Here is an 11414-nt window from a genome sequence, read left to right on the forward strand (position 1 = left end):
GTCCAAGACAAGTGCCAAGCCTGGCCTCTAGGACAGGGCAAGCTTACGCTGCAGCGTGCAGCTGTGAGGGGCTGGCTGGCATGCAGCTCTGCAGGAGAGGAGCTGGGTCTGGTGGACAAGTTGAAAGTGAGTCAGCAGGGTGCCCTGCAGGCAACAAAGGCTGCAGCCACATACTGGTCAGTATCAGCACAAGAGCAGCCAGCAGGTCATTCCCTCCTATTCAACTCCTGTGAGATCACACCCAGAATAATGTGTGAATTTGGGGGCTCCCCAGTTCAAGAAATACATTGTTACGAGGCAGCGAAACAGAGAGCCACCAAGGTATGGTGGAGTACAAAACATGTAAGGATTTGAGAGAATGTTAGTTCATTCAGCCTTAAGAAAAGACTATGGCTTGCTTTCTGGCCACAACTATCCCATGGTTAAGCATGGGGAATAGTTAATTGTTGGAGGCGTTTTACACGATAGTGTTAGTAGACACAAGCTGGAACTCAAGAAATTCCAGCTAGATGCATGGAACACTTTTTTCAACTACGAGGGTGCTCAAGCAGCAAAACAGGCTTTCCAGAAAGGCAGAGGAATCACCATCCTTAGAGATACTCAACACTGGACAGTCCTGGGAAACCTGATCAAGTCGGACTTATTTTGGGAGGTTGGTAGTCCCTTCCAACATAAATGATTCCATAATTGATAGCCACCGTAAACCAGACTAATTTAATTTTACTTTCTTGATTCATTCTAAATCCTCTAAACACACAGATGGTAAAAAAGCGTATTCCACTTTGCTTTGTGAAAAACTGGACCAAAAGTACAGGAATCTCCTTTCTGCATAGTCTGGCTTGTTTTTTCTTAATCCTGTAAATATGCATATTTCAAAATCATTTAAAACAAACAAACAAAAAACCCCACCCAAACTAAACCACACCAAACCAAATCAATAAACAAACCCCCAAAACAAAACCAAAGCCCCCCCCCCCAACACTGGCTCCATTACTGCAGAACAGAAGTTGCCAGAAATGCACATGGAAGCTTCAAAAGCCATGCCACAGTGGAATCCAATCCAAGTCTCATGAAGATATATGCATGTTAGTATACCATTAGACAATTTGGAGATCAAATGAAAGAAAGCACAGCTCATCTTTAATTCAACTGTTGACTATGCAGTCAGCTCCAGAACTACAATTACCCTTTGGCACTGCAGAATATACTCAGTACCTCAAACTGACTACTGTATGCATAATCAACATGAAAAAGAAGTCCATCACCACAAGTCAGTTAAGCTGAGGGGAGGGGGGAAGTAATGGAAGAGATTTTCTCCGAGTTCTGCTAAATATTACTAAAACATAGAATGGTTTAGGTTGGAAAGGATCTTCACTGGTTTCCAACCCCCCTGCCATGGGCAGGGACACCTCCCACTAGACCAGGTTGCCCAAGGCCACATCCAGCCTGGCCTTGAACACCTCCAGGGATGGGGCCTCAACAACCTCTCTGGGCAACCTGTTCCAGTGCCTCACCACCCTCACAGTGAAAATTTTCTTCCTAATGTTTAATCTAAACCTGCCCTCTTCCAGTCTAAAGCCATTCCCACTTGTCCTATCGCTACATGCCCTAGTAAAAAGTCCTTCCCCAGCTCTCCTGTAGGCCCCCTTTAGGTACTGGAAGGCCGCAATAAGATCTCCCTGGAGCCTTCTCTTCTCCAGGCTGAACAGCCCCAACTCTCTCAGCCTCTCCTCATAGGAGAGGTGCTCCAGCCCTTGGATGCACATTAGTGTTTTCCTCCTGTTTAGTGGATGCAGAAGCCCAAGACACTATGCAAGGAAATCCCAACAGAAGTGATAAGCCTTCATCTTCAACATTGTGACTTTGCATCCACTTACATTTGTTTTCATTCTCAATTTAATTAGCTAAAGAAAATTAAGGTGAATAAGTGAAACTCATTTTATTCTTTTAAAAAAGCTATAGCATAATTTTCCCACATATTTGTGTAACAAAAGCAAACAAAACCAGTTGAAATGTTTTTCTGTAAACAGGCTTTTTGCATACAAAAATACATCATACCAAAAGGACAACAAAGTCTTTAAAAATAAAAAAAAAACAATCCAAAATTCACCAACAGTATTACTGCAGTCAGACAGTTCCAGGCTTCGTGCCTTTTACTTTTCCAAATGGAATTCAAACCTTTTAAATAATTCAAAATATGCTCAAAGTTGAAGGATTTGTAGGTTTTTTTTCTTTTAATATATATATATGTACACACAAACACAAGAATAAATTTAAGTGGACGTAGGGTTAAGAAAAAGGCAGCCCCAAAGAAATGTCAGTATCTGTATTTAGTGGAATAATCTTTTGGTGATACCACCAAACCTCGACCTTTGCGGGCTCCTCTATAAACAGTTTCTATAATGTCAATCATCTCTTGCTTATCTTCCATCGCCCAGTTGATCTTGTTGTTATTACCTGTACCTAAATCAATCATGATGTGTTTGTTCCTTTAAAGGGAGAGAAAAAAAAAGACAGACAGGTTAATATGGTATTATAATTCAGAAAGAAACTTTATATCCCCCATAAGAATGCTTTATAGGATTCAAAAGAAGCCCTCATAACATGAACAGGCTTGCAAAATAAGCCTCAAAGAAAGAATATCCCCTCCTGTCACTCAAGTTGACATTTTACTGCCTTTTTGTAAAGCTAGAACAAAGACTGCAAACATGCCCCCAAGATTGCTACTCAGTGCAATTATCCTTCAGCATATTCCTCATTGTTTATATTTCTTTCCCACTACTGCCTAACACCAGAGAATTCCATGCTTGTCAGTAGTACATTTTATCTCATCAATGTAGACACCTTAGCTCCAAAAAAACTTAATACTTTGGGTATTGGCTTTAAAGCAAGTTTGACAAGCTTGACTGCCGTATCACTGCCGTATTCTATACAGGGAGTTTCAGATTTAAAACTGTAAACAACGGACAATATAAACAGTTTTCCCTATCACTAACTTGCATTCTATTATCAAAATACTGTTGCTAGGCTAACTGGAAAACAAGCCTTTTTCCTATTTAATCAGTTTAGTCTTTTGTAGAGCAATGACAATATAAGCATCGTAAGCTGATATGCATTTAGAAATGATCTACTAAGACACTGTATTTGACACACAAAAAATTTAACTGAGTTACATTCTAGAACCATCATGTACCTGAAGAAAAACATGACAGTACAGGGATCGTACAACTCGTACATCTTGTTGAAGTCTGGTACTTCAGTGATATCCACAAGATAAATAACAGCAAAGTTTTTTACCTAAACAGAAGAAAACAGGAAATATAAAAGCAATATATATTACCAAACCTTTCATTATTTGTATTACTGATTAAAAGACACAAGCTTTCATTATTGCAACATTTACTTTCCAAAATACTAAGTCATAAAATCACAGTAAGCACTCTTGCCATTATTTTTAACCACAATGACCAATTAACATGGAAAATATTTTTAAATATAGCCAAGATGCTAATTTCGCACCCAGTCTCAACTGGAAAGATACTATGCTAAATCAACATCCAGAGAAACAAACACCCTTTATATACAACTGAGACCTCACAGTGACATGCACAGCGCTACACAAGTAGAGTAACTGCTTTGTGCAAGCCAAGATGACACATTTTGCCTCTGTCATCAGCTGCTTATAGACTTCAGAGAATTAATGATCTAAAACACCCTGATGCCCGCCTCCAGGCATCTTTTCACCTCTAAAACATCTAATTTGTCTAACAAGGCTAGCTAAATGAAAATAAAACTAGTAACAATAATAAAAACTGATAGCTTCTTTTGAGAGGTGTAAAGCTCAAACATGAGCTTAAAAATCTACGAGACACCTTGATGAGAAGCTATTCTCTGGGCAATTCTGGTAAAATAGGCTTTGATTTTGCAGAGTTAAATGCACAATAATCCCTCCCCTTTAATGTCTTCATTCCTGAAAGAAAACCATGTCACATTTTTGTTTCCTACACATAGCGTATTTACCCCTAAATGGAATTAGAGGAAGGTTTAATTTCTAAACTCAGCTCATACATGTACAGTAGAAATTAATACATGCATTAAAATGTAAGTCAGTAAGCATCTAAATTACACAAACCTTTAACTTTAACATATATTATCAAGTATTCATGCATTATACCATGAACACACAACCTTGGCCACCCCCCCTTGTCCCTTACATACAAGTACAATTTCAGTTCTTCCCATCTGACTACACAAAATTACCTGCCTGAGGCATGTGGTCTAAGATTTATGACAAACTTACTGTTTGTCACAGTATTTCCCACATGTTAATTCTGCTCTCAAACATCTAGAAATGCTACAATGAGTATGATTTCTGCTTGATGTAAAGATGTTTTATTTTAGTCCACAAAACAGGATTAGACTGTACCAGAAAAATATTATATATGGTATACCCTATACTTAAAACATCCTACCACGCACTTTAATTGAAGTATGGAGATGTTTGTTTACAAAGAACAGAAGCCCACAGTAAATAAATTTTGATGGACTTCTGCTTCAAGACAGTTTCTAAATTACAAAACAATAATCACATCAAACATGTAAATAGGTATTAGTAGCAAAGAAACTAAAACCTCTTCTGGAGTAAAACAGCATTTAAGTAGTTTTTACTGTGCTTTTCTGGAACCAGTTATAATCCTAGACTCTGTGAATAATCCGATAAAAAAACCCAGAATTAATCATAATATCAAATTCTAATACCCTCTGAAGTGATCATTCATGGAGAGACATGGATTTGACAGATGAACGACTCAGTGGATAAAAAACTGTCTGGACAGTTGCACTCAAAGACTTGTGGTCAACGGCTCAATGTCCAAGTGGAGACCAGTTATGAGTGGTGTTCCTCAGGGGTCAGTACTGGGATAAGCGCTGTTCAACATCTTTGTTGACAACACGGGCAGTGGGATCAAGTGCACCCTCAGCAAGTTTGCCGATGATACCAAGCTGTGTGGTGAGGCAGACATGCTGGAGGGGAGGGATGCCATCCAGAGGGACCTGGACAGGCTGGAGAGGTGGGCCCAAGCCAACCTCCTGAAGTTCAACAAGGCCAAGTGCAAGGTCCTACATCTGGGTCGGGGCAATTCCAAGCACATTTACAGGCTTGGCAGAGAACGGATTGAAAGCAGCCCTGAGGAGAAGGACCTGGGGGTGCTGATTGACAAGCTCAACATGAGCCAGCAATGTGCAATCACAGCCCACAAAGCAAACCGTATCCTGGGCTGCATCAGAAGAAATGTGCCCAGCAGGTCAAGGGAGGTGATTCTGCCCCTCTACTCCACTCTCGTGAGGCCACACCTGGAGTACTGCATCCAGCTCTGGAGCCCCCAACATAAGAAGGACCTGGACCCACTCCAATGGTCCATAGGAGGGCCACAGAGATGATCAGAGGGCCGGAGCACCTCTCCTATGAGGACAGGCTGAACGTTGGGGTTGTTCAGCCGGGAGAGGAGAAGGCTCCAGGGAGACCTTATAGCAGCCTTCCAGTATCTGAATGGCACCTACCAGGAAGCTGGAGAGGGACTTTTTACAAGGACATGTAGTGATAGGATGAGGGGGAATGCCTTTAAACTGGAAGAAGGCAGATTTAGATTAGATATGAGGAAGAAATTTTTCACTTTGAGGGTGGTGAGGCATTGGAAGAGGCTGCCAGGAGAAGTTGTGGAAACTCCATCCCTGGAAGTGTTCAAGGCCAGGCTGGATGGGACTTTGAGCAACCTGATTTAGTGGAAGATGTCCCTGCCTATGGCAGGGGCGTTGGAACTAGATGATCTTTCAGGTCCCTTCCAACCTAAACCATTCTATGATTCATGTTCATTTCAATTTTATACAAAAGATTTCTAAGAAACTTAATGGGATGTTCAGAGTCAGCAATTTAGCTGAGAATTGACTGAAGTTACTCCCTGGTTAGCCTTACGAGTTAAGAGACAGTTGTTTGTGGGTTGGTGTTTTTTTTTTTAAAACAAACAAACAAAAAAGACAAAAACCCCCCCAAAACCCCACGAATAGCCATTTTCATTTTCTCCCATCATTTCTTCTTCCATCCTACTGACATTTTTAGCAGCAGAAGCACAGCTTCACTGTGTGGGGAAGTTTCTACAACACATTTGGCAATTCCAACAAACTAAAAATAATCTTTGAACAATTATATAATTTGGAGATTAGAAATTTTTTTTAAGTTAAACCAAGCATTAATACAACATTCTTAGGACTTGCTTTGTTCACTGAAAGATTAGCCTGAGGAAATTATATGTTGCACCAGAAGACCACTACAAAAGCACTGCTAAACCAAAGCTCTACTTCCATGAACTGTGTACTCCACAAAGCACTGGAACAACAGAACTTTTAAAGTTAGCTTTATATTATATACATTTAATTCAGTTGAGCTGTTGGAGAACCAGAAATGCTCGTCACTAGCAATGAACATCAACAGCCTAAGACTTTAGAAAGGAGAACCAGAGTTAATGAATGCATTAGCTTATATTTTGAAACTCAGATACTATTCAAGTCTTAAATAAGTTATGACATATATCTTACTCAAAAGGACTGTATCATTCAAATCACCTTTGCACAGCATATATGCAAGTTATCACTGTAATCCAAGTTTCTCAGACATTAACTGAATCTTCCTCTCTCCTACATGGGAATAAAAGCACAGCTATATATTTTTATGGAAGTGGAACTGATGACAGTCACCTGTTATGAAGTCTAAACCATACCTCAAAGCTAGATACGGACTCTCAAAACTGATTCCAGAACTTTAAAAGTGGCTCTATTCTTTCCCCCTTGCTTTCTTAATTTCAAATCTGACAAGATTACCACTCCAAAAACACTTAGCTTGCAAGTGCATTGAATAAGGATGTGTTTGGACAGTAGCTGCCAAGGTTGCCTGTGACATGGGCCTTGCCATGTAACACTCCAACATATGTAGCAGCAGGAAGTTGGGATTCAGGCCCAAGAGTGAACTAGATAAAAACACGGGTAAGAAGCTAAATATGGAAAGGCCAATGCAGAAGCACTGCAGTGGCCATAATATTTACCATTTAGTGGCCACGCTAGACTGGGCAGGCTTGTCACCAAGAGGCATTTTATTTCAACACAAGACAAGCCCTGCAGAACGACCCAAATGTCTCTGCACAGTATTGACCAGTTTTACAGCCTGAAGAAGCACTTACTGTCACAGATAAATATCAGAGCCAAGACACAGCAGTACAGAGCAGCATCTGAGCTGGCTTCACGCACAGCCAGCTCTAATTCACAAGGCTTTAGCATAGGCTTCATTTTAAGCAAAAGCAATTGAAGTATTTCTTGATTCATGCTGGTATGGATGCAGGAGGCGATCTATACGTGAGTGAATGAGTCTGTGGAGACAAACCAAAGCTTAACCTCTCCCCATCCACTGGGATATGAATTCATCCCCCAGACAGAGTTATCAGTTCAAAAACCGCACTCCTATATAGAACAAGCTTCACTGTCTTTTGAAGGCAGTGGTTGCTAAGAAGTTTGCTTTCTGAGTTATAAGTAGGGATACAGTAGGGAGACCTCAGAACAAGAATTAAATACAACTCTAAGCAAGCAAACCACAGTAAATAGTTGCAGTTGTAACAATTGATACTACACGGAGGTTGTTCATGTAACCCAAAATTATACTGTCCAGACAATACACAAAAGGCCTTGAGGTATTTTAGAAGACATAATAACACAAGTTTATTCTGAAAGTACTTAACTTCATAACATACAGTAAAATTAAGTAAATTTGTGGCAGTAAGTCAGATGCTTTCTGAAAAACAACCCCAAAATCAAAACAATCCTCTAGCAATAGACCTCCTTTGGACAGCTTCACACTTGTTCAACACCTGAAGATAATAACCTTTTCAGCAGAAAAACAAGACAGATATTAACTTTTGAATGTATTTATTTCTGGCCCTCTGACTTACTTCACCCATCTTTCAACTCAAAACTTTCTCTGTCTTAACAAGCTATCGTAGCTGCTGTCCATGAGGACAAGATGGAGTAGGAGACTAAAAGCCAAACAGCAGCATGGATTCCAAATTTTATCAGACTTACTTTCATTGCTTGGGCTTCAATTTTTATTTTTTTCTTAATTACTGTCGCTTCACAGATTAGTCTACATTACTCAATGCACATATACAAAAAACAAAGTACATTATTGCCTAACCTCGCTTACAGGCTATTTTAATACTTCAAAGAACTGTATCTGCTTGGCTGGACTACTATTAAATCTTTAAACGAAATGGCTCAAGCCTAGACTGCAGAGGAATCTATAGGACCCTTAATATCAGACACATATTCTGTATACTATCTTGAGCAAGACCACCCACTTTGCTAGTAAACAGGAAACACAGATACAGAAAAAAATCATATGCCAGACTAAGTAAGTCTCATTTGTCCTCCAAAATTCTCCCTCCTGACTTACTTTGTTAACAATGTCATTGCAAAAGAAAAATTAATGCATTCCTACAACATGAGATTGCCATAGCAAGATGATCAAAGACTAGGAAGAATGGCAGCAATTGTGAAGTTTCTTTAAATTTCTGTTAGGGCTAAGTAACACTCTTTTTTTTTTTTTCGGTTAAGATTCCAGCTCCCTTTAAGAAGCAAATCTCACACATTACCTTATGGCCCCAAGTGCATACAGCAAATACCTAAGGAAATCTAAGACGAGATCTAAGATTCCATCTTCTCATCTTCCTAACCAGTTTCTAGACAATGTTTTCTATGTTTAGATGTCTTTATGGACACAGAAATCACAACAGTTCATTTAAGGTGAAGGCAGCTAGCAGACTTGCATTACTGAACTGAATGAGGCTGCAAACACAGTAAGACCAAACTTGAAAGTCTGTAGTACTGTCAATATTTATTTGACTTTTTTTCTTGCTAATTATGCTGTAAGTTTAGGTGATAAATTTTGAGGGGAAAAAAGAAAGACATACTGCTGAGAGCAATACTTACAGCTAACAATTTTGAAAACTACAGACACAAGCAAATGGATTAGCTTTGCTAAACTCTAACTACAAACACCAGTAACTATAATACCAGTATGCTCTTTTTATTGCTCCTTTTTTCCCTGCCCTCTGCTCTTTTCCTCTCTCACTTTTCATGGGCATAACTAATGTTTGAGCAAAAGCCACAGCTATTTACACTTCTGATTATAATTAAATAAATGCAAAACATTTGGACAATCCTCCCTAAACCTACCCTGACCCAATACAATCTACTGGTTAAAGTGACTTAGTTTCAAAAGAGGCTAACTTATTTATAGTATTCAGTCCTAGATAAATCATGGCTTTAAAATATTTCTTAAAAAAAAGGTGTATTACAGTAATTCAGCAGCCAAAGCCCTGTATTTCAGGGGATCGATTTTTACAACTGTGAGCCTCCTTTAAAAAAAAAAAAAAGTGTATTTTTAAAAAAGGTGTTCCAGAGGAATTTTTTGAAACTCAGTTCTTAGATGTTTGGTTCAAACCCTGACAAAGCAAAAAATCTAACATCTTACAATTACCATTTGTTTTGAAACTCAGTGAAACCTTGCTTTTTTTTCATGTAACACTGGGAGGAAAAAAAAAAACCTGTGAACTGTAAGTGGAGTGTCTTCCCGTGAAAACAATCCACTTTGTACTTTCATACAGCGTTCCAGTTTCCTTTCCCCCTAAAGAATTCAAACTGAAAAAACCTGTTTTCCTATTATAAAATACAGATAGATATTATTGTTACCCAAAAATATGTTGCAGACTGAAAGAATATGGCACTATGGTAAAAATGTGAAATACAGCTACATTTTCTTCAAATGTAGCATGCAATTACAGCACGTTAACATTCTGTATTATTCTGTAGTATAAACACCTGTACAATTGGAACTTTTACTCACTCTTTAAAACAGCAGAGATCCAAACATGGCTTGTAAGCAAGAGGATGAGGAAGGATCTCCCCCTTTAATTTGCCATTTCTGCAGAGGGAGATTTTTAAATAAGAAGTTACATTGTTCTTTCTTCCCCCAGTCACCCTTAACTGCCAATATGTCTGCTAAATTGCCCAGCATCCTGCCAAAAGTCCATACTAACAGTATCTGAGCATAAGACACTCCCACCATGTTAAACACAAAGTAACTAAATTAAACCACATCACAACTCCTTACTGTGTTCTATTATGTCTTAACATTTGGCTATAGATATAGATCTTTTATTTTAGGGATTTTTGAGACTGAAGTTCATTTATTTAAAAATAACATTAAAGAGAAAGGAGTACACCACAAGAACTCGATATCAAGTCATGCATTATGCATACAATTTTACATGAAGATAGCTGACTCCTTTTCCTACTCAAGTTACTGTTTCTGGTTCGGATTTTTATGCTTCATTTTTTACATGGTTCAGTTAAAGAAGAGCTGTCCATTTTCTACATCTATCTCTATGCAAAACCTTTACCAAGCACATGAAAAGGGAAATTATAGCTGACCGCATATGTTAACAGTCTAATTTTTCTTCAATATTTATGTTCTTCAAGTGAGTCACCAGGCATTCAGTTTCCATCTGAGAATAGCTTCAGAGTTTGGCTCCTAAAATTTAATTCAGCCTATGCAACTCAATGGAATGCCATCTGCCTTCATGAATAATACAACTGATAGATTAATCAACGCTACCCTGTACATTTTAGGATCTCACCAGTTTTCAGAGTCAAAATGAAAGTAACTTTTCAAGTTATTCAAATAGAAATCTGAAGCTACTATACATTCGTATCGTAAAGTGACAGTGCTGCATTACCTAAAGCCACAGCAGTCCTACTACCAAGCACTTATTTCTACTTGAATGCTGAGGTTCATTAAATGATGACTTATTAACATGCAGCAACTTTGATTTCAGAACTTGCAATGCTTTTTTCACCCCATTAAATACTATAAAGATCAGGGTAGTCGATGACTTTAGGAGACACTCATGAAAGCAAACCAAACAGCTTTCTTGCTGCCTCCTAAAGCTAGGATACCTCTCCACAAACGTAGTTATAACATGCCTCAGGCTTCGTATAAGCCATATGAAACACTGAGCGCAGAAAGCAACCATCTCACGTCACAGCTCCAGCTCACCTTCTCAGCAATGCTATATAAGACTTCATCCATTTTCATACAGGTCGGGTCCCAGTCGTGCCCAAAGCGGATGACCACGACTCGGTCCTCTTCCGAGAGAATGGCCTGGTCCACCTGCCAGCCATTGTGCAAGTGCGGCAACATGTACGACATCCTGACGAGCGGGTGACGGGCCTGCGGGACGACACCAACCACCCGGGAGCTGACAGCCCAGCCTGCCTCCGCACGGCGCCGCCAGGCCCCCGCGGCAGCACCCGCC

At 39.4% G+C, this 11414-nt stretch overlaps 1 protein-coding gene across 1 annotated transcript; it reads right to left on the minus strand.

The window, feature by feature from the left end:
* Positions 1 to 2210: 2210 nt before the first annotated feature.
* Positions 2211 to 11366, minus strand: TXNL4A (thioredoxin-like 4A). Its single transcript, XM_009894948.1, has 3 exons — positions 11156 to 11366; positions 3194 to 3297; positions 2211 to 2489 (listed from the first exon to the last, which is right to left on the minus strand). Exons 1-3 carry the CDS (start codon positions 11306 to 11308, stop codon positions 2318 to 2320), a joined length of 429 nt encoding a protein of 142 aa, XP_009893250.1. The 5' UTR covers positions 11309 to 11366; the 3' UTR covers positions 2211 to 2317.
* Positions 11367 to 11414: the final 48 nt, after the last annotated feature.

This window comes from Charadrius vociferus, unplaced genomic scaffold (assembly GCF_000708025.1).
Source record: "Charadrius vociferus isolate BGI_N301 unplaced genomic scaffold, ASM70802v2 scaffold51, whole genome shotgun sequence".
In the NCBI taxonomy this organism is placed as follows: Eukaryota; Metazoa; Chordata; class Aves; order Charadriiformes; family Charadriidae; genus Charadrius; species Charadrius vociferus.

Coding starts and splice junctions, on each gene's coding strand:
- TXNL4A (XM_009894948.1), bottom strand. CDS start 11,308: ATGTCGTACATGTTGCCGCACTTGCACAATGGCTGGCAGGTGGACCAG. Junction 3,298..11,155: donor TATATAGCATTGCTGAGAAG/GTGAGCTGGAGC, acceptor TCTTCTGTTTAG/GTAAAAAACTTTGCTGTTAT. Junction 2,490..3,193: donor ACTGTCATGTTTTTCTTCAG/GTACATGATGGT, acceptor CTCCCTTTAAAG/GAACAAACACATCATGATTG.